This window comes from Pogona vitticeps, chromosome 1, assembly GCF_051106095.1.
Source record: "Pogona vitticeps strain Pit_001003342236 chromosome 1, PviZW2.1, whole genome shotgun sequence".
Classification (NCBI taxonomy): domain Eukaryota; kingdom Metazoa; phylum Chordata; class Lepidosauria; order Squamata; family Agamidae; genus Pogona; species Pogona vitticeps.
The window spans coordinates 281,781,822-281,805,948 of NC_135783.1; the positions used below are offsets into that span (position 1 = coordinate 281,781,822).

Sequence of the window (24,127 nt, forward strand, 5' to 3'; positions counted from 1 at the left end):
TAAAGGCTCCTATTTTTCTCTGGGAATCCTATTTCTTTAGACTCTAGGACTCACAGGAAAGCGTCTTCCATTGTTCGTACAGGATTACAATGCTGGGAAAGGGTCGAGTGAAAACAGCAATGAGTACTTCAAAGTTGCTTTCTTAACAGGTCATACAGACCATACTACTGAAGCAAGGAAATCGGAGGCTAAATCTGATTGTTAGTCCCAACTACAGTACAGCAGCTGAATCAGTGAGACTGACATAATTGTTGAGTTAATACATCCCATTCTAAGGGCAAATCCATTCTGATTGGGACTAACATTTTCCCTAGAACAGCACTAAGGTATTCAAGCCTCCTTACTAGGAAGCACTTTCCATTTAATTTAGTGGTGTTCCTGAGCATCCGTGCAGAGGCACAAGCTCCTACATATTCACCTGCAAGTGTGTTTGGCTGAAGACAGTAGAACTTACATTGAAGTAAAGAGGCAGCTTCTTCATGGATTGCTGCCTTGTCGTGGCGAAGGGGCTTGAGTAACTCAGAGAAACTATGGGCTATGCCGTGCAGGGACACCCAAGACGGACAGGACATAGTGGAGAGTTCCGACTAAACGCAATCCACCTGGAGTAGGAAATGGCAAGCCACTCCAGTATCTTTGCCAAGAACGCCCCATGATCAGAAACAAAAGGCTAAAAGATATGACGCTGGAAGATGGGCCCCTCAGGTCGGAAGGCGTCCAACATGCTACTGAGGAAGAGCGGAGGACAAGTACAAGTAGCTCCAGAGCTAATGAAGTGGTTGGGCCAAAGCCGAAAGGACGCTCAGCTGTAGACGTGCCTGGAAGTGAAAGGAAAATCCAATGCTGCAAAGAAAAATACTGCATAGGAACCTGGAATGTAAGATCTATGAACATTGGGAAGCTGGAGGTGGTCAAACAGGAGATGGCAAGAATAAACATCGACATCCTGGGCATCAGTGAACTAAAATGGACAGGAATGGGCGAATTCAGCTCAGATGATTATCATATCTACTATTGTGGACAAGAATCCCGTAGAAGGAATGGAGTAGCCCTCATAGTCAACAAAAGAGTGGGAAAAGCTGTAATGGGATACAATCTCAAAAATGATAGAATGATGTCAATACGAATCCAAGGCAGACCATTCAACATCACAATAATCCAAGTTTATGCACCAACCAGCATTGCTGAGGAGACTGAAATTGAACAATTCTATGAAGATTTACAACACCTTCTAGAACTGACACCAAAGAAAGATGTTCTTCTCATTCTAGGGGACTGGAATGCTAAAGTAGGGAGCCAAGAGATAAAAGGAACAACAGGGAAGTTTGGCCTTGGAGTTCAGAACGAAGCAGGACAAAGGCTAATAGAGTTTTGTCAAGAGAATAAGCTGGTCATCACAAACACTCTTTTCCAACAACACAAGAGGCGACTCTATACATGGAAATCACCAGATGGGCAATATCGAAATCAGATTGATTATATTCTCTGCAGCCAAAGATGGAGAAGCTCTATACAGTCAGCAAAAACAAGACCTGGAGCTGACTGCGGTTCTGATCATCAGCTTCTCATAGCAAAATTCAAGCTTAGACTGAAGAGATTAGGAAAAACCACTGGGCCACTCAGGTATAATCTAAACCAAATCCCTTATGAATACACAGTGGAAGTAAAGAACAGATTTAAGGAACTAGATCTGGTGGACAGAGTGCCTGAAGAACTTTGGATAGAGGCTCGTAACATTGTCCAGGAGGCAGCAACGAAAACCATCCCAAAGAAAAGGAAATGCAAGAAAGCAAAGTGGCTGTCCAACGAGGCCTTAGAAATAGCAGAGAGGAGAAGGGAAGCAAAATGCAAGGGAGATAGGGAAAGTTACAGAAACTTGAATTCAGACTTCCAAAGAATAGCAAGGAGAGACAAGAGGGCCTTCTTAAATGAACAATGCAAAGAAATAGAGGAAGATAACAGAAAAGGAAAGACCAGAGATCTGTTCAGGAAAACTGGACATATTAGAGGAACATTTTGCGCAAAGATGAACATGATAAAAGACAAAAATGGGAGGGACCTAACAGAAGCAGAAGACGTCAAGAAGAGGTGGCAAGAATACACAGAGGAATTATATCAGAAAGATGTGGATATCCCGGACAACCCAGACAATGTAGTTGCTGACCTTGAGCCAGACATCCTGGAGAGCGAAGTCAAGTGGGCCTTAGAAAGCCTGGCTAACAACAAGGCCAGTGGAGGTGATGGCATTCCAGTTGAACTATTTAAAATCTTGAAAGATGATGCTGTTCAGGTGCTACATTCAATATGCCAGCAAGTTTGGAAAACTCAACAGTGGCCAGAGGATTGGAAAAGATCAGTCTACATCCCAATCCCAAAGAAAGGCAGTGCCAAAGAATGCTCCAACTACCGTACAATTGCACTCATTTCGCACGCTAGCAAGGTTATGCTCAAAATCCTACAAGGTAGGCTTCAGCAGTATGTGGACCGAGAACTCCCAGAAGTACAAGCTGAATTCCGAAGAGGCAGAGGAACTCGAGACCAAATTGCTAACTTGCGCTGGATTATGGAGAAAGCCAGAGAGTTCCAGAAAAATATCTACTTCTGCTTCATTGACTATGCGAAAGCCTTTGACTGTGTGGACCACAGCAAACTATGGCAAGTTCTTAAAGAAATGGGAGTGCCTGACCACTTTATTTGTCTCCTGAGAAACCTATATGTGGGACAGGAAGCAACAGTTAGAACTGGTCATGGAACAACTGAGTGGTTCAAAATTGGGAAAGGAGTACGGCAAGGCTGTATATTGTCCCCCAGCTTATTTAACTTATATGCAGAATACATCATGCGGAAGGCTGGACTGGAAGAAACCCAAGCCGGAATTAAGATTGCCGGAAGAAATATCAACAACCTCCGATATGCAGATGATACCACTCTGATGGCAGAAAGTGAGGAGGAATTAAAGAACCTTGTAATGAGAGTGAAAGAGGAGAGTGCAAAAAAAGGTCTGAAACTCAACATCAAAAAAACTAAGATCATGGCCACTGGTCCCATCACCTCCTGGGAAATAGAAGGGGAAGATATGGAGGCAGTGTCAAATTTTATCTTCCTGGGCTCCATGATCACTGCAGATGGAGACAGCAGCCCTGAAATTAAAAGGCGCCTTCTTCTTGGGAGGAAAGCGATGACAAATCTGGACAGCATCTTGAAAAGCAGAGACATCACCTTGCCAACAAAAGTCCGAATAGTCAAAGCTATGGTTTTTCCTGTCGTGATGTATGGAAGTGAGAGCTGGACCATAAAGAAAGCAGACCGCCGAAGAATTGATGCCTTTGAATTGTGGTGCTGGAGGAGGCTCTTGAGAATCCCCTGGACTGCAAGGAGAACAAACCTATCAGTTCTAAAGGAAATCAACCCTGAGTGCTCACTGGAAGGACAGATCCTGAAGCTGAGGCTCCAGTACTTTGGCCATCTAATGAGAAGAAAAGACTCCCTGGAAAAGACCCTGATGTTGGGAAAGTGTGATGGCAAGAGGAGAAGGGGACGACCGAGGATGAGATGGCTGGACAGTGTCTGCGAAGCAACCAACATGAACCTGACACAACTCCGGGAGGCAGTAGAAGACAGGAGGGCCTGGCGTGCTCTGGTCCATGGGGTCACGAAGAGTCGGACACGACTAAACGACTAAACACAAAGAGGCATAGGATTGAGCTGCACAATTTTTATTCAGGTGGTTGGTGGTAGGTTAAAAGCCAAATACTGTATGGCTACCAAATATTCCATTCTACTTGTGCACTAACATCTATTCCTCTTCCATAAGTGCTGATCCACAGTACTATACATGAAGGGCATCTGGAATTCAAATTTGCAAGGCAGAATAATATACACATCCCTTGCCTTGTATCCCTTCCTTACTATGCTGGCAATGTATGGCAACATTTTTTAAAAGGAGGTGGGGCGGGGAAGCTAGAAAAAGGCTATATAAGGAGAGCCATTCATGAAATGCAATCAATGAGCCAGCCAAATCAAAAGGTGGGGAAAGGAAGCGATATTCAATCATGGATGTGTGCTACAAGCACTCTCTTTGTGTTGCAGAATATACGAGAAACCTCAAATTAAGGCAGCTCACAAAATAAATGGTAAGACCTGTAAGATATGTGTTGGCTTCTGACAGCAGCATTCAGATGGTAGTACACTTGGGGAGAAATAGTAGGAGAATGTTTTTCCAGGGAAATACAGGCTGGCAAAGTACAACTTAAAGGGACATTGTCGGGCTTTAAATATATCTTATGTGGATCAAATATAATAAAATACGCATTACAAATGTTATATGAAGCCATTTTATTTATGACTCTACTTTGCCTTTTTAAAAAGAAAAAGAATAGAAAGCACTGGTGTTTGCAGAAGTGTTCCAATTTTATTTAAATTAAAAAAATGAAAGCTACATTAGGACATTGTCAAACTGAAAGCCAGCTGGCTGTATAGCTTAGAAAATTATGGGTCTGATGGCAGAGCCAGAGGTTGGGTGTTTGATTCCCCACCAGGGAGGAGAGTCAGCCTGTGTGGCCTTGGGCAATCTGCACAGCCCCAGGGTACCCCCAGAAGGCAGCACTGGTAAACTACTTCTGAGTATTCACCAACTGAATAACCCTGAAAAGGGTTTTCATGTCAGAACTGACTTGCCTGGCACACAGTTATTCTAAACTGAAAGCCAAATAATGTTGACCATGACCAGCTGGAGTATTCTGAGAGTTGTGGTCTAGAAAGAAACCATCCTTATCTCTGCCTATTGCTTTTCTATCCTTACCTCCATTTCCCCTCTCCTGTTCTGCTCTTTCCCTTGTAAATCCCTTGGGATTTAAGATTGTAAATCCCTTGGGATAGGGGCCAATCAAACCTGTTCTTTGTCATGAAGACAATGAAACAGCAACAGCAATGTGAGAAGGGCAAGGAGAAAGATGAAAGTTTATTTCTGTGTATCGTTGTAAATTACACTTAAGAATATTTTTTGATAGATTCTAGATTTCTCTAAAAGACATCCTGAAACATTTACATCTTGTACAATTTAAGCCCAAGCAAAACAACGGTAAAGCCAAAGGCAAGATTTCTTGACATCAACAGGGAAAGGCCCCTTGCTTCACATAAACAAGCAAATTATCTGTCACATAAGAAACTCACTCAGCTCAGAAATGCTTCCAACACAAGTTGCCAGGAGAGACTGTTCTAAAGTTCTTAATTCTAGCTGGGCGTAAGCATCAGCTCTTCCATTGTTGCACATGGATCCATCGTTATAAGGACTGAAATATGCAGGTAGTGAAAGCACACCTAAATGAAAATGGGAGCAGAGAACAAAACTGTTAGTACCAGAACGAATAAAGTAGCATAGAAAGACTCTCTGTAAAAATGCAACACAGTCGTATCAGACCTGTTTAGACAATGGCCCCAAAGGCCATTTTCTAAGGTAATTTTCTAAGCTATACAGCCAGCTGTTTTATCTCTGAAGATTTGTTAACTTGGGTAGTACTCAGGCTTGTTACTCTATGACCAGCCATAGTGGTGACTTACAGTATACGAAATAAATCTGACTGAACAAAAATAAATCTTTCCTTCATCTAGGACTGTTTGTCCAGAGATTTACCTGCTTGGGACTAGATTAGGCATCCTTCAGTCTCGAGAGACTATGGTAACGTGCTCTGTATGGAGGCCTTTGAACAGCATCTAGTGTGGCTGAGAAGGCCAATTTGAGAGTGACAATCCCTTCCACACTGAAGAGAAATACAGTCTGTCCCCTGTCCAGCTCCCTGATTTTGCTGCTTTCGGGGCTGCCTCTTTGCCTCGGCCTAGAAACTCGCTTTGATTTCAACAGACACCACAAGACAAATTAGTGTGTTCATTTCAGATTCTCAAGATGCAGGCAAATAAAAAGTTTTAGTTAAATCAAAGTTTTAGTTAAATAACAAAGGTAACTAAGTACTCCACGTGGCTCACTTGGAAATATAATTCTACCTAATTGCTTTAAAATAAAAGTTTCCAAACTCTGGAGTAGGCCAGCAGCCAGATTACATAAACCTTTGGACTGATCCACTGGATCGCAGGACCTCCTGTTCTAGGAAGTTAATGGGTAGTGAATATCCGCTATGAATATCTCTGAAATAATATGGCACAACCTGTCACATACCCTGGTTATGTACTCTTAATAACAGATTTGAATCAATCGGTGCTTCCTTCCTTCCTTGTTACTATTTTCTGGGCTTCTCCAGGAGTTAATAACTGCAGATGAAAGGTCTTAAAGTCAGATGGGCAATTGAACTTGGCAGAAGACATCAGACAAATAGTGAAATCTTAAACTGTTTAGGGCTTTATGCTGAACCTGGCATGGAAGCAGTTTGATAACCAGTGCAGGCAGATCATAATTGGGGTGACACAGTCACATTTCCTCACACCAGCCATCAATCTAGATGCTGCATTCTTGACCCCTGAAGTTTCCATATCAGCTTCAAGGGAAGCTCCATATAGAGTGCACTGCAGTAGTCAGTTTTCTGAGACTACCAGTGTGTAGACCAATGTTGCTAGGGTATTGTCATCTAGGTAGCAATGCAGCTGTGCAATTAGCTGAAGTTGGTAAAAGGCAAAGTGGACCACAACAAAAACCTGTTTTTCCCTGGTCAGTGTTGGGTCTAGTATCACAACAAGACTGCACACTTGATCCTTAAGAAGGAGGATAAATCCCCAGGTTAGGGGACCCCCTCCCAGGCTTCATACCTCTAAGAATGGTGGATAGTACTTTTCCTACCAACTTTGCCAAATTACTCCCACCAAACATTCTGGCTTTGCCCATTTCTTCCTCAGGGTCTGCTTACAATCTTTAGAGAATAAACCTCTTTATTCAGTGGCAGTAGACTTTTCAACACTAGTCAGGAAAAACCTGTTGCCATTATGGCTGAATTATAAGTTTTTCAAAGAACTTTGACCTGTTAGTAGATCAGTATCTATGGTTCCACTTATCCACAATCTGAAAATATTAAAACAAAAAACTCTAGATAAACTATTTTCACATGTATTACTAGAACTGGCCACTAGATGGAGCCAGAGACTGTGCTATGAATACTTTTTAGTGACTATTATATAGCATTATCTCCACCACCCTCTGGTGGCCAGATCTGGTAATGAATGTGATAATTTTTCTATTTTCCCCTTCTTTCTTTCTTTCTTTCTTTCTTTCTTTCTTTCTTTCTTTCTTTCTTTCTTTCTTTCTTTCTTTCTTTCTTTCTTTCTTTCTTTCTTTCTTTCTTTCTTTCTTTCTTTCTTTCTGTCTGTCTGTCTGTCTGTCTATCTGTCTATCTATTTATCTAATTTCCTATTATCTGCTGTTTGGGGGGGGGGGCTTGGAACCAATCCTCAGCAGATACTGTATTGGGAAAAAATGCTGGACTAGATGGTGCGAAATGTCTTAAAGCAGCCAGGTAATGACAAGTCTTAGGTTTAATCCACATACGCCCTATTGGAATAGCTTGTCCCTGTTTTGATGGATGGTTATATGGAAAATTCACCAGGCCCACAGCGATAGCGCTCTTATCACATATTTGAGTCATTAAACAGGCTGTGGCAACATATTCCATTCATGGCTTTTATTTAGTCACAGGTGTAAATATGTGCCATCTTTATACAGCTAATAGTTCAAGCATCCTTCTCCCATTTTTGTTATCTGGTAAGCAGAGAGATAACAGTAACACTGGCGTTGGGTGCATGGATGACACCATGCAGTGACCTCCGGTTGAATTAGTGCTGTGTCCACTTGTTCTTCAGCAGAAACCAAGCCACAACTTTAATTTATAGTATCATTAAATCGCTTAATGGAGAGAGGCAGGGACAGGAGACCATCATTTCTCTTGTTCACCCAAAAAGTTGGCCTGGACTTTATTGGCAGCTATTACAGGTAGATTATGTGTGGTGGTTCCTAGTTCCAACAGTTGCTCCCCAGCCTGCTGGGTAGTTACGTCTGCAACCTATGTTTCCAATGAAAGCCACCTCTATCTCCAGCATATATGAGCCTTAACCTTCTTCCTTCTCATCTTCTACCCGATGAAAAAGCTATGCACTAGAACACATTTATTTACCAAGGGAAAGTAAGAACATGCCCATTCTGGAAGATACTTAAAAAAAGCCCACCATCTTGGACTCAGGATAAGTGACTGGCTAATGCCTCGGGGTAACCATGAACCTGGTGTGTGTGAATCAACAAAGGCCAGAGTCCCTCTCTAAAATTTCTTGAGACATTAGTCCTATTCAGTCATTCTGATACCTGGAATCCTCAACACGGGTACAGGAGAAAGGCGAGCCCCAACCCTTCCTTGTCACTATGCTCATGTGAGCAGAGACATGTATGAAGAGGAGAAGGGTGCTACTTGGATGTAGACTGTACCCACACTTCCCTAGGTTCTTAAATGGGAGTCTGGAAAATATAGGTTCTTCTTTGCATGGAGAGAGTACTCATAAGCAGGAACCTCTTCTTTATAGAAACTTTGCTTTCCTTTTGTAGCAAGGGTGCTCCCCTTGAAGCTTGGTGAGTCTATTTGTGAAGGTAACACCCCAAATGGGATTTAGCTTGGATTGCTTAAGCTTCTCTTTTCGGAGACATATACAACTACTATGAAACATCTAACTCTCAGTAGCCATGGAGGCCTCTTGTCAGTAACAGGTGATTGTAAATCCCACAATCACTACTCCCTACCCTAAATCTGACAGTTTAAAACTGGCAGCTGGTGTTCGTCAAGGAAGGAATCAGCAAAAGCAAAATATATTAATTAACTCATTTCCTTCTCATATTTGGACCATAGTTTCCCCTCCTCCCATTGGCCTCCTTTTCACAGGCTGGTAGGAGGCAAAGCCAAGAATGACATCATCAAGACTTCTTGGGTATTCTGAGAAAGAAATAAAGAGATCAGCTGTATCTCAGTACTATATATCATTGTGAGCTAATGAAAATCCCAGTCAATGGATTCAGTCATTTACATATTCAGAAAGCTAGTAATAAAGAGGAACAGAAGATGCAAACTAGAAGTTCCCTGAAAGATGCAAAATGAGTCCTATCTCCCTCCCAATGCTGTTCCTTCTCTTTCCTCATCCATTCCCAAACCTTTTCAGACACATTCATTGAATTTATAGTGGTGCTGAAGTGAAAATGGGCTAAACTGGTCAGATGATTAACACAGAAGCACATAATACCAGGGAAGGTGAATGTAGAAAACAAGGAATATACCATATTTTTTGCTCTGTAAGACACACTCCCCCCCAAAAAAGTGTGGGGGGGGAAGTATGTCCATCTTATGGAGCGAATACTGTAAAAATGGTGCAATTCTCCAGAGCCCATGCCTCTGTCATACACGGCTGGGATCTGTACTCATTAGTAGCGCTGGTACTACAGGGCATCTGTAGCAGCCCTGTAGGACCAGCGGCGCTCACTGGACAGCCGGATCACGTGACCAGCCAGATGCCGGGTGAAGCAGAGAGAGAGAGAGGAGAGGAGAGCGCTGCGAAGGAAGAATAAAAGCTTCTGAAACCAATTACTGGTAAGTTTAATGGGCCTGAGACTGGCGAGGGGAAGATAAAGTTACGACTGAGAGCCTGCTGGATGGGGGTAAGGCGGCTAGAATAGCTGTCTGTAGTTCAGAGCTTGGCAGGAAGCTGCATCACTTCCCCATAAATTAAGCCTAAATAGAAGTAATTTTGCAGATATTTAAAACATTAACGGACCGGAAGGGGAGTCTTATGGTGTGTCTTATGGTCAGGTGCGTCTTATGGAGCAAAAAATACGGTAATCATTCAACAGTATGACTAGAAAATATTGTTGTACTCTTTTCTTCTCCCAAGTAACATTGATGTTTTTTGTAATGATCAGGGGAAAGACAGGCCTTTGTAGAATTATTTAAATGGTGATGAGTGGTTTAGTATTACAGTAATATGTTCACAAACAGAACTAGAAATACAAAGATATAATACAGTAATAGAACTAATGAAGATACTAGACTACAAAAGAGACTTTAGGTAGGGTTGTTTTAATAGAGAAAAGGCTAGAACGTTTAGACATATCATAGATATCATGAGGCTAGAAGAAGAAAACAAAATGGCAGCACTTTCCTGAAAACCTTCACCTTTTGGATGGTGTGCACAGAACCATTCTGCTACTGTAGAGATGGGGTTTGAGTAGCAAAATGTTAATGCCAACGAATGCATTTACATGATCCTCTGTTATACCAGTGTTTCAACTGCACCACTTGATTTTTTCTCTCTTTTTGAACAGAAACCAACCAGAAATTCTAGCCTTGAAAGAATTTCAGTGCCAAATATATTCATAAGCCATATCAGATCCACACCACAGCAGATTTTGTCAGCTCCTATCCAGAATGGAATTAAATGCACTTGAGGACATAAATTGGTTATGGCTGTTTACAATGACTCTTGCAAACAGATGTATGCCAGTGATGCTACATTAACTCTCACATCTCCCTAAGGAGATCCATCAGAAATTCTGACCAGAAAAGTTAAAAAAAAAAACCACACCAATTAACTGAACTATATCTGTATTGTACAGGAGTTTGTACATCTCAGTAATACAGTGATCAAGACTGAACTAAGCAAAAAATAATTAGTTTCTGGCATCTCTCAAACCCTTTGAAAAAGCAGTTGGGAATAAGGTAATGTTTGTTCTACCTCCCTTAATACAGGAAACCTGCTTATGGGATCTTTCTGCCAGTGCTGTTAAAAGATTGGCGCGACAGGGTGGAGTTCCAGTAAGCTATTCCTTAAAAAATAAAATTATTTAGCCAGTTTAAAAGCTATTTTTTAAACATTCTTGTCTAGAACATGATACTTTGTAAAGTAACTGAAATGTTTCCAATTTCCTAGCCAAACCCAGTTGAACAGAAGTGGAGGGAGACCTCCTTTTTTTATGGCTTCTAATGATGCACCCAGCTGTTTCAGGCAACCACCTTTGCAAGCGAACAGAGATAAGGAGAGCTTGTGCAATCCCCACTTTATTCCTGATAAGGGACAAATCTGTGAAGTGAAGATGTAAAATTTTCAAATAATATTAAGAGAGAATTTTAAACACAGCAAGTAGAAACAGCAAATTTATCCCTTCCTCCTTTGCCAGATCATGAGAAAAAACTTCTCCTGGGATTGCAGGGTTGCCAGGCCAGCAGCGTCTCGTACCTGAGATCTCAGGGCCAAAACCTGAGACCATTTTTTGTGATGCCACAGGAGAAAGCCTTGTGATGTCACAGAGGCAAGGCAGGAAACAGGAGGGAAGCTGAAGCTGCTTCTGGGCTAGTGGCTGGTGGAAACAGGTGTGATAGGAGTCCAAGGAAATGACAACAAATTTCAAGTAAAAGACAGCTTATGAGGTAATATGGCAGGCCAGAGAAAGGAAACAATATTTTTGAGTGCACATCTAAATGACAAAATAGGTCCAGATGCTGCTGTGTTTGCACTCTTTTCCACATGACTTTATCCACGGCACACCAGCCAACAGGGAATGTTGTTCCTTTAATTCCTGCACTGCAGCTATCAGGGGTTGTGTAACAAGAAGACTTAGAAACTGCAGTGCTGGCACTCTGCTCCCCGCTTTGCTTCCAATGGTACATTTAACAGGTCCAAGAGCATGTCTCACTGGCTCTCTCCCCAGCCTTCTTCCCTCACTCCTTTTTTTAAAAAGTGTGTTGACACAGCCATAAAACCACCTTTGCACTGAGCCAAAGTGCCAACTAGGAACGGATGGAAATGGGTAATCAGGCTTCAAAGCCCCCTCGCATTAAAAAAAAATCTGATTCTCTCCTTCTCCAGTGCCATTCACCAGCAAGTTTGTCTCCCCGTCTGGGGACTTGGAAGAGCATGGTAAATCCTGAAGACTCCAGTTGGAGCTCTGAGACCGGGCAATCCTACCCGTGAAGACTACTGGGGCCCTTCAAAGGTAGAATTAGCCCAGCTTCCCCCACCCCCAGCAAGCATGGTCAGGAATTATTTGACTTGTAGTCTTCTGCCCAGAGGTCCTGGGCAACAGATTCCCCATCTTTGAGTCAAAATTACCAGTTCATCTTTGCTCACGAACAGGTTGCTCCAATAAAAAAAAAAGCAGACTGTCCTTTTATAGTTTCCACAGATTCCTCAGGGAGGGATTTCATAGAGAAAGAAAAGCCACTGAAGCTGTCTGAAGTGTTGCATAATGTTATCTTTAATATTTGAAGTCAGTACCTCAATAATACTTACCTCATCAACAGAGATGGGCATGAACCGAACGACGAACCTAAAAAACCGCAAAACAGACTGGTTCATGGCTCGGTTCGTGCAAGCTGCTTTCCCAAAATGAAATTGAGAGATTGGTGCTTTGTTTTGCTTTGGAAAAAAAAATGAGTGCCTGCTTGCTTCCTTTCCACTGCCCATGTTTGCTTCCCTACCTGATCCTGCCACCTCTTCCTCTTCTTCCTCTGCCACCGTCATCTTCAGTGACAGTAGCCTGGATTCTCTTCCAAGATATGGGCCTGCTATCTATGCACATGAGCATACCTATCAGCTGAAGATGGTGGTGGTGGTGGTGGAGGAGATGGCAAGACTAGGTAGGTGGGTGATGGGGGCAGTGGGAAGGTGGGAGCAGAGAGGGTGGAGGTGATAGGTTCCTCTCCCCCCTCTGGCACAAACCAGAAAAATGTACCGCAAACTGGTTCATTTTTCTGGGATTTGTGGATGGTTTGTGGATAGCCATGAATCAGCCCAATTTGTCATTTTTCCCATTTCGTGTCCATCTTTGCTCATCAGCATTTAGTTGCTTTCTAAACAACTGTATTATATTTATTTAGACAGAATCATGCAAGAGCACCAAAGGGCTACTAAGAAAAGGCTAAAAAGCTTAGATGTTTTTTTCTTCCCTGTTTTAAAAGATTCTTACATGAGTATGAGTACAGTAGGTGCAAAAATCTGGCTGTGTTAGGAACACACAAAGGGGATGCCCTATGGGCTAGTGAACTCTGCTCTCCAAAGGGTATAGGTTAGGAAGAATGGAAAGAAGTCAGGGTGTTCTGTGCTGCTTATTAAATGGGTTTTAAAACCCAATAAAATTATTGTTCTCACACATTTTCCCTCTTGGCAAGGAAAAAAAAAAGCCCTACCATGTAAAGAGAAACTACTGTACAGTGAGTTTCAGGAAATTAAAACTGAAAGAAAAACATCTAAGAAAATGGTGAATTTCATAAGGCCCAGAATGCCTGCAATATCTACTCATTTTCATTTCTTTATTTGCTCATGAACACACTATATATGAACAATGTTTCTATGTAGCCTAAAATATCAGACTGCACCTTAAAAATTAGAAAAGATATCAAACATTGCACCATAACATATTATCATTTCTGTCTGTATCCTTTGTACATCTGCTGTTAAAAGGCAGATTGCCCAAATCATAGGGCAATCCAGATGATGGTGATGATGATAAAGAATAAGAAATGCAGATTACTATATGCAGAAATTAGAAAAATCTAAATGCGGTAAATTGATTTCCAAACGGTGATCTAATTGCCACACAGCCACACAGTAATAGTAAAACTGTTTTAAACACAATCTGTTTACATCTATTTATCTAGTTATTAATTTATATTTGTATGAGACTTACACAGATTAGACAGACCATATACATAATTTCTACAGTATATGAATCTTTTCAGCAGCTTCTTCATCCTACTTTTCGTCATTGTTGCTTAGTCGTTTAGTTGTGTCCGATTCTTCGTGACCCCATGGACCAGAGCACGCCAGGCCCTCCTATCTTCCACTGCCTCCCGGAGTTCGGTCAATTTCATGTTGGTTGCTTCACAGACACTGTCCATCCATCTCATCCTCTGTCATCCCCTTCTCTTGCCGTCACACTTTCTTAACATCAAGGTCTTTTCCAAGGAGTCTTCTCTTCTCATGAGATGGCCAAAGTACTGGAGCCTCAGCTTCAGCATCTGTCCTTCCAGTGAGCACTCAGGGTTGATTTCCTTTAGAATTGATAGGTTTGTTCTCCTTGCAGTCCAGGGGACTCTCAAGAGCCTCCTCCAACACCACAATTCAAAGACATCAATTCTTCGGCGGTCTGCTTTCTTTATGGTCCAGCTCTCACTTCCATACATCATGACAGGAAAAACCATAGCTTTGACTATGCGGACTTTTGTTGGCAAGGTGATGTCTCTGCTTTTTAAGATGCTGTCAAGATTTGTCATCGCTTTCCTCCCAAGAAGCAGGCGTCTTTTAATTTCGTGGCTACTGTCTCCATCTGCAGTGAACATGGAGCCCAGGAAAATAAAATCTGTCACTGCCTCCATATCTTCCCCTTCAATTTCCCAGGAGGTGATGGGACCAGTGGCCATGATCTTAATTTTTTTGATGTTGAGTTTCATGCCGTTTTTTGCACTCTCCTCTTTCACTCTCATTACAAGGTTCTTTAATTCCTCCTCACTTTCTGCCATCAGAGTGGTATCATCTGCATATCGGAGGTTGTTGATATTTCTTCTGGCAATCTTAATTCCGGTTTGGGATTCCTCCAGTCCAGCCTTCCGCATGATGTATTCTGCATATAAATTAAATAAGCCGGAGGACAACCTTGAGCATAACCCTGCTAGCGTGTGAAATGAGTGCAATTGTATGGTAGTTGGAGCATTCTTTGGCACTGCCTTTCTTGGGGATTGGGATGTAGACTGATCTTTTCCAATACTCTGGCCACTGTTGAGTTTTCCAAACTTGCTGGCATATTGAATGTAGCAGCTTAACAGCAACATCTTTTAAGATTTTAAATAGTTCCACTGGAATGCCATCACCTCCACTGGCTTTGTAGTTATACCAGCTTTCTAAGGGCCACTTGACTTCACTCTCCACAGTGAACTAAACTCTTCACTCTCCAGGATGTCTGGCTCAAGGTCAGCAACTAGATTGTCTGGGTTGTCTGGGATATCCAAATCTTTCTGGTATAATTTCTCTGTGTATTCTTGCCACCTCTTCTTGATGTCTTTTGCTTCTGTGAGGTCCCTCCCATTTTTGTCCTTTATCATGTTCATCTTTGCACAAAATGTTCCTCTAATATCTCCAATTTTCCTGAACAGATCTCTGGTTTTTTCTTTTCTGTTATTTTCCTCTATTTCTTTGCATTGTTCATTTAAGAAGGCCCTCTTGTCTCTCCTTGCTATTCTTTGGAAGTCTGCATTCAATTTTCTGTAACTTTCCCTATCTCCCCTGCATTTTGCTTCCCTTCTCCTCTCTGCTATTTGTAAGGTCTCGTTGGACAGCCACTTTGCTTTCTTGCATTTCCTTTTCTTTGGGATGGTTTTTGTTGCTACCTCCTGTACAATGTTACAAGCCTCTATCCAAAGTTCTTCAGGCACTCTGTCCACCAAATCGAGTTCTTTAAATCTATTCTTTACTTCCACTATGTATTCATAAGGGATTTGGTTTAGATTATACCTGAGTAGCTCAGTGGTTTTTCCTACTTTCTTCAGTTTAAGCTTGAATTTTGCTATGAGAAGCTGATGGTGAGAGCCGCAGTCAGCTCCAGGTCTTCTTTTTGCTGACTGTATAGAGCTTCTCCATCTTTGGCTGCAGAGAATATAATCTGATTTTGATATTGCCCATCTGGTGATTTCCATGTATAGAGTCGCTTCTTGTGTTGTTGGAAAAGAGTGTTTGTGATGACCAGCTTGTTCCCTTGACAAAACTCTATTAGCCTTTGCCAAACTTCCCTGTTGTTCCTTTTATTTCTTTGCTCCCTGCTTTAGCATTCCAGTCCCCTAGAATGAGAAGAACATCTTTATTTGGTGTCATTCTAGAAGGTGTTGTAAATCTTAATAAAACTGGTCAATTTCAGTCTCCTCAGCATTGGTGGTTGGAGCATAAACTTGGATTACTGTGATGTTGAAAGGTCTGTCTTGGATTCGTATTGACATCATTCTATTATTTTTAGATTATATCCTATTACAGCTTTTCCCACTCTTTTGTTGACTATGAGGGCTACTCCACTTCTACGGGATTCTTGCCCACAATAGTAGATATGATAATCATCTGAATTGAATTCACCCATTCCTGTCCATTTTAGTTCACTGACACCCAGGATGTCAATGTTTTTTCTTGCCATCTCCTGTTTGACCACCTCCATCTTCCCAAGGTTCATAGATATTACAATCCAGGTTCCTATGCAGTCTTTCTTTGCAGCATTGGATTTTCCTTTCACTTCCAGCACGTCCACAGCTGAGCATCCTTTCAGCTTTGGCACAACCACTTCATTAGCTCTGGAGCTACTTGTACTTGTCCTCTGCTCTTCCTCAGTAGCATGTTGGACGCCTTTCGACCTGAGGGGCCCATCTTCCAGCGTCATATCTTTTAGCCTTTTGTTTCTGATCATGGGGCATTCTTGGCAAAGATACTGGAGTGGCATTGCCATTTTCTACTCCAGGTGGATTGCATTTAGTCGGAACTCTCCACTATATCTTGTCCGTCTTGGGTGTCCCTGCACGGCATAGCCCATAGCTTTTCTGAGTTACTCAAGCCCCTTCACCACGACAAGGCAGCAATCCATGAAGGGGCATCCTGCTTTTACTGCATTATAATAGTGTTAGCCCTAGCTCCAAAAATCACAAATAAATCACTCTTCCAATTTACATAACCTTCAGTCTGAAAAGGTATGACTTTGGTGTTGCATCTTAAAATTGAGATCATTTCTTAAGGCAAGATATTTAGCAGGACCTATTAGAAGAACTCAGTCCCCTTACAACAGCTGCAGCCTCCCAAATAGACAGTAACAGGAATGACTGCAATGGGCTCAGCCCATTGGAAGCAAGTGGGAAGAATTAGATCAAAAAGGCATTTTTCCTGAACATGGATAGTCCTAGATATCCCAAGTGAGCAGGTTGACCTTACAGTGGAAGTTTGATTCCTGAGATACGATGAATGGTGACAGATTAGAGCTTTATAAGTCAAAAATGGTTCTTTGAATTGTGCCAAAAAATGAAATAGTAGCCAGTTAAATTTAATTAACCTAAGTGCAATATGCTTTGAGGTTTATCCTCTTTAACAGCAGTAGCCTATATTTTTACATCAGTGACAACTCTATTTTCTAGAAGTCAATTGTGGCAGATTTTCAATTGGTTTCAATTATGCCTTTAATTTTGTTTCAACATTTGATCTTGTTCTGCTCTTTAATGTACTTTTTAATTCAATATTATTGTTGCATCACCTTGCATTCCAGTTTATGGAAAACATATGAAGCCAGTAAATGCATAAAAATATCAACAAAAAACTCCTGGAAAGCATTCTGGAAGTCTACCTTGGTATGGCTTTCACTCCTACAACGATTGGGTCCATTTTAAGAAGTAACAGCTACCTGTATGTGTTTGTCTGTCACAATGATATGTATTACACAGGGCAGCATGATAAATAGGAGACAGATTGTATCTAAGGCCTCCACCCCCATTGAGTGAGGGATTTTCTATATGCACATGTATGGTTTCTCTGACCCCTCTCTCAAACCTTTCATCTGTCCCCAGAAAGACTAGAACCACTGGCTGTTGTAGGTTTTTTGGGTTGTTTGGCAGTGTTCCAAAGGAACAGCCTGAAAAGCCTACAACAACCATTGGATCCTGGCTGTGAAAGCCTTTGAGAATACATTTGCTTCTTAAGATGCTGCCTAGGTTTGTCATCGCTTTTCTCCCAAGAAGCAGGGGTCTTTTAATTCAAGGTTAAACTAATGAAGTTTGGACAAACTGGACTTTGTTTATTGAGTATTGTTAACTCAAACAGCTTCTAGAAACATCTTAGAATCCTGTTAATCAGCTATTAGTTTTTACATGTTCATCCTGCAATGAAGCAGAGAATAGCTATTTCCCTTCCCTGTCTCTTGCTAAGCCGATTTAACAAAAATGCCACTCTTAAAATATACTATTTCTGCCAGTGGTAACTGGTGCAACACGTGAGACCCATTAGCAGGAAGGAAAGGGATGCTAGTTGCAGGTCCCCATTGCCAGATATGCTATCCTTAGTAATTATTTCCTGTTTTAAAGTATGCGTTTTATACTCTAGGTGAACATACATTGGACAGTGAGTTGTGGTAATACACTTGCAATCTACTTGTAAATGTTTGCAGCTGAATTCTGACCAGCGCTATTTAGCACTGTGCACAGGAGTACTTCTGTAGCAAATAAAATATTCTAATCCAATTCAAACGGCAACTCCGCACTGGAATCGGGCCAAGCCACCAAGAATGAAATCCTTATACAAACTGAGCCAAAATATTTTAAGAGACCACAAATGGTCAGGGCTTCCATTCATGTGCCTTCCCCATCATACCAAAGAGCGCATTGTCCTACTGGCATATTCTGAAACACTGATTCAGTACTATGTCCTAAGGCATAAACCCCACCTGCTAACTCAAACCCATTTCCTGAAGTTCTATTTTTTTTTCACCCTGGGAAGTCCTCAAGTAAAAGAAGAAACTAAAAGAAGAAACTCTGCTAGATTTATGAACTCCAACCAGATCTGAGTCAGAGATCAGCCATTCTAACGATCCACAATCAGCCATTTGAAGTGCAGAACATTTCTCCTGAAAGATGATGTTATTTACTGTTCTTCTTGTCAACATCCATGTGTACATAACATAATTCCCATCACATCACAAGCCAAAGACACATACTTGTCCCTGAGAGATTACAACTAGAATTCTGAAATTTAAACACGGACGTATACTGCATGCAAAGCTTTTGTTTCATGATACACATCATTCTGAGTGCTCGGATATAAAAAACCTAAAATGGTACCTGATAACTGAAAGTTTGAATTTATTTGCTTTATATATGCTTCTCAAGAAAACTGATTAAAAATCAAGTGGCCCAAATACTGAGTGGATCTTCCCAGCAAAGCCGATTCCAATTAAATTAAGTAACTGAGTTATATCAAATTTTGTTGTTTAGTCGTTTAGTCGTGTCTGACTCTTCCTGACCCCATGGACCAGGCCCTCCTGTCTTCCACTGCCTCCTGGAGTTGAGTCAAATTCATGTTGGTAGCTTTGATGACACTGTCCAACCATCTCCTCCTCTGACGTCCCCTTCTCCTCTTGCCTTCAAACTTTCCTAACATCGGGGTCTTTTCCAGGCAGTCTTCTCTTCTCATGAGATGGCCAAAGTATTGGAGCCTCAGCTTCAGAATCTGTCCTTCCAGTAAGCACTCAGGGCTGATTTCCTTCAAAATAGATAGGTTTGTTCTCTATATCAAATATAGAGACATTAAAATAATGAGGAGTTGCAAGAAGCATGTTTCAAAACTGAGTCAGAGATTTCCTCCTACAAGTTTCAACACAGATGAAATGGTAATAAACCAATGTGAGAAACCTTGGCTAATTATAGATCTGGCCAGTTCAGATAACTTATATAAATTTATGGTTCAGAGCTAAATCTGACCATTCTTCTCATTTAGAGAAAATACATCAAAATGAATGGGGCTTGTTAGTCAACACTTACTTATGCCCCATTTATTTCAATTTGTTGCCTCCAATTGAGACTAATATTGGATTTAATCCTGTGTCTTGAACTTACATTCTTGCCACAATGAATTTAATGACTGCTTTGTTTTACAAACTAAAGTTTTTAGTGTTCCTTTATCCCAATGTTAAACATGACAATTCAGGAGCAGGTCTTAGGCCTGGAGTCTAACTTTTTGCTTTGTACAAAGAGACTTTACAAAGAGCTTTTTGTTCCCATAAAGAGGGGGAGCCCTTCACAGCTTTCCTTTTGCGAGTGGATAGGATCCAACTTGCACTTTTCTTCCCAACGTAGTCCTAACTAATTCTGCACAGGTCTGCAGCATTAAAAATACTTTAGTTCACTTTCTGTCCTCCTCTTTGAGTACCTTCAGGCAAGTTAATCGAACTACACACAAATAGTGGTGTAATTCATCACTGTCTCTGACTATTCTGATATTTACTATGTGTGTGTTGTGTCTGTTTCTATCTTTAGAACTCATGAATCAAAAAAATATACTTGCTGCTTCGCATGGCAACTAAGGATACCCCTGAGGGCCTGTGATGTGACTATTTACCTAACAGACATCTCATGCCTCAGTTTCACGCAATCTGATGACATCATGTACCAATCAGATAATGTAGGACACTGAACACAAAATCTAGGTATGTTTCCATTTCAGCATAAAATCCCCAGCTTCTCTCAAATTATGCAACATCTTCAATACCTCTAAAGGTTTCAAAATCTTTTCTACATGGCAGGGAGCAGCACTGGGAATTAAGCAACCTATCCGTGATTTCATCTGTGAGTCAAGATTAATCATCCATTCAGCTATACAAACTCTGTAACAATAAATGGTATTCTAATTAGGGATGGTATCAATATTTGATGGTTATCAGACATCTTTCTGGGCTGCTATCAGTTACAGGCTTAAATGAAAGGCTTACCAAATGCAAATATATTTTGCTGGCCTGTGAATCCCAGGTTTTGTTTTCTTTGTTGTTTCTTTCAACTAAACAAACACAATTTGACCTGCTTTTACAAACTGCTGCTTGTGAGCTCAGTTGCTCCTTTGAAACAAAAACAAAAACAAAATCTACACCACAGGCCTATAACATTAAAGGAACACACAAAGAGAAGCTTTATGAGAAACAGCATAATGTGCCATGCCACCAGCCTTGTGATTAAAATGGACATGCCAAGTAATGTTTAGTATGTAATATTTAGTTATAATTAATATGGACTGAGGAATGGGACTTCGTTCTGAGAATGATATGCCTGAAGTCTGTCCTGAATTCTTGCTGTCATGACTAGATCACTCACTTTTGACCTCCATGTCAAAATGATTCCTGTGTAAAATAATATTAATTTATCCTTTCGTACAAAGGCTTCTATTGACAGGAATAAAATGTGCCCTTTTGTCCTTGATTTGGAGCAGAGCTGGAGCACCATTTGTGGGGAAGGAGAGATAATTATTTAGGAAGACTCAAGAACTTTCTTTCGGAAAGGTAAAAGCTGTGTAAAGCAGCCTATTTTAGACACACTCACTGAGATGATTTCCCAAAAAACTATAAAAGAGAAACAAGTAACTGAAACATTAGTATACATTACAATGTGTGTGTATGTGTCTGTGTACGCCTGCACACATGCCCACTAACACATTCAATCATTTCTGCGTACATGTTAGTTCACTATGCTAGGCTGAATTAGAGTAGATTCAAGCAATCAATGGGACCTGGGAAGTCAACTCATAATGAAAGCTCCACTGATTCCATCTTTAGTATCTTGTTGTATCCTTCCATTTGCTCAAGGTTCTGTTGGACGAGCTCCTGGAACTTGTGTAAGGAGCTATCCTCTACCTCCTTCTACAAGCGGAAACACTTTTCATGTTAACAGTTTTCTGTGATAAAATATTCTGGTATGGATCCTTTTATTGGAAGAGAGGGAGGGCATAAATATACAAAATGGAGGAGTAAACCAATGAACTTCAGCTTCCAGAACACAGATCACATGGAACAACATGGGCTGAGCATAGTGCTTCATCTGTATGCAAAGAGGATTCCAGCCAATTTAACATACTTGGGGCTAACAATTGGATTTAAGTCCTCATTGCAAACTAAATAGGCTTCTATTGGCACTTCTAAAATATACTATACATGGCTCTGTGTCAAGTTTTGAGATTTCATATGTATAGAGTACTAAAGTAATTATGGAGACTGTAGAAAATTTACCCCCAAAATGTATATTCTGCTTAAGAAAATGAATTTTGAAAGGCAGTTTACTAAAAGTCCCCGTGAAACAGCCCATTCTTCAGCCAAGTCTGAAAGCAAGGTCAGTGTAAAATAACACTGCCTCACAAAGGTATCCTTTTCCTGGCTGTCTGACAGTTGAACATGTAAACAGTTGATAAGGAAACATGAAACAATTGAGAAAAAAACTCTTAAGAGTTCTAAAATGTGGATAGAACAAATTGATATCTGAGCAACTTTGTTCACCAGCACTATACACTCATGACATTTTTCCTACCTAGCAAATTACTGTGGGACCAGTTAGTTATTCTCACAGGTGCAGTGACTCATTTAGTCTAAACAACAATCTGCCATATATATAGGGAGAGAGAGAGGCAAGAGACACATACACCACATGTAACACACACCAGATATCAACAACACAGGCACTGGGCACCAGACATCAAAAAGCAGCATGTAGCAGCAACAGCTGACAACAACACCTCAAAACAAATGAGGACAGCATGGATTTTCCTCCATAGATTCAAACTGACACATTGCTGGTTTGGGCGAGTGAGCACTTTGAATATTTTTCATGTGTGTCCAGTAATATGTTAAATGGCCAAATATTGCTTAAAGCTATAATGCTTTTTACTTTTTAATGATGTATTTTAATTATACTTTTAATTATGCATCCTTCAAGGATGACAACTGTCTTGTATCTCTCTTGTAGTAGCAATAGTTAATACAGCCAGAAAGCTAATATCTATATGAAGTAGTCTGGGGCTCCAGTCAGCCCTTGTGACCCTGCCCCTTTTAGATAAACATCACCACAACTATTCTGCAAAGAAATGTTTGTGTTGGGAAATAAAACTCATGTGTCTCTTGACAGTCTGCTTTGCACTGTTCAGTATCACTTGGATAGTGATGTGTCTTTGTGTCAGTTGTGTATTGGAAAAGAAGACATCTGCCTTTTTATTTAAAAGTTCTCAAATAAACAGTTGGAACTATTCAACAGGCTAAGTTATTCACAACAGAGCAAAATATCCTCTTCATGTTGCTTGAATAATTCTTAGCTCTTAGCACAGTCCTTCCAAACCCACTGTAATGAGAGGTTACAAGAGGGTCAGCCAAAAACTGAGTTGGTATAATTTAGTGGCTAAGAGTGTGAACTATGAGCCAGAAACTCCTTGGCTGAAAGTTCATTTCAGCCATAATTTCATTATGGGACCTTCAGCATGCCTGTATACGTCAAGTACATGTCACTGGCAATATGGGAATCATACAGGGTGATTTTCATGGAGCAGTAACATTGGAAGGATTACTGAATGAATGTATGTGAAATGTCTGAAAGGCTAAATATTATTATTATTATTATAAGTGGGAGGGTTCAGTTTGCTGCATTATGAAATATGTACGAAAAATGCAAATAGATCAAAGTATCTGTCACACTGAATTCTCGGTATAGGTCAGGAACGCAGAAGTAAATAAAGACATTAAAGAGTCAGATTCAAATCAATCAATCAATCAATCAATCAATCACATGTTCAAAGTCATCCATTTATGATCCTCCAAAAAACCAAAATGGAATCAAAACACACAATATAGTATTCTTATACACAAATTCCTGACAAATGATGTTACATATTTGTCATTTTATAGCACTAGACTGTATAATTAATTTCCAGGATGTAAGTTTTCGAGCACACTTCTGATTTATGAATTCATCAAAATGACTGTTATCTAAAGTAAAAAAGTAAAATGCATACAATAGGGTGAACAATATATATAAATGTAACATTAATTGTTTATGTACTGGTGTGATTTGGTCAGGTTTGTAGAAATCCTGGCTTTTTACAAAGCCAAGTTAAGAACCTCTGATTGCAAAAAAAGGGTATACTTTATTACAGTCAAAGACCAGTAAAACCAAATCAATATAAAATAGATATATATAATTATTGTTTCGTAAAGTCGGGGAGGGTAATAAAATTCTATTAAAACATGACAAAACAACCCCTTCTTTCCAATTAATCACATCATATATCCTTAATATATGTAAAACCACAGGCAGTGTTATATTAAAAGCATTATATTATCCTTCTAAACTCACCTACCCAAACATCTGTTTACGAATAACCATTGTTGCAGCACAGAATTTGGCCACTTGTCTTGTGATATAAGGGGTATTGTCAGAGAATAGCCACTGCACACAATCCTCCTCTGATCTCCCAGGAGATTTACAGATAATAGGTGATAAAAGCTCCATATGAAGATCCCCACAGCAAGTACAGAAAAGGAGAACATGACCAACTGATTCAACTTTATCACTATTACAAGGGCAGAGACAAACTGATGCAGGCAAACCTCGAAATCTTCCCCCCCAGA

At 40.6% G+C, this 24,127-nt stretch overlaps 1 protein-coding gene across 1 annotated transcript in view; it reads right to left on the bottom strand.

The window, feature by feature from the left end:
* Positions 1 to 24,127, bottom strand: part of ABTB2 (ankyrin repeat and BTB domain containing 2) — a 179,804-nt gene that overhangs the window by 53,105 nt on the left and 102,572 nt on the right. The window contains exon 2 of the mRNA XM_020782824.3: positions 5,173 to 5,319. Coding sequence (XP_020638483.3) covers positions 5,173 to 5,319 — 147 coding nt within the window. The remainder of the gene's footprint in view (positions 1 to 5,172; positions 5,320 to 24,127) is intronic.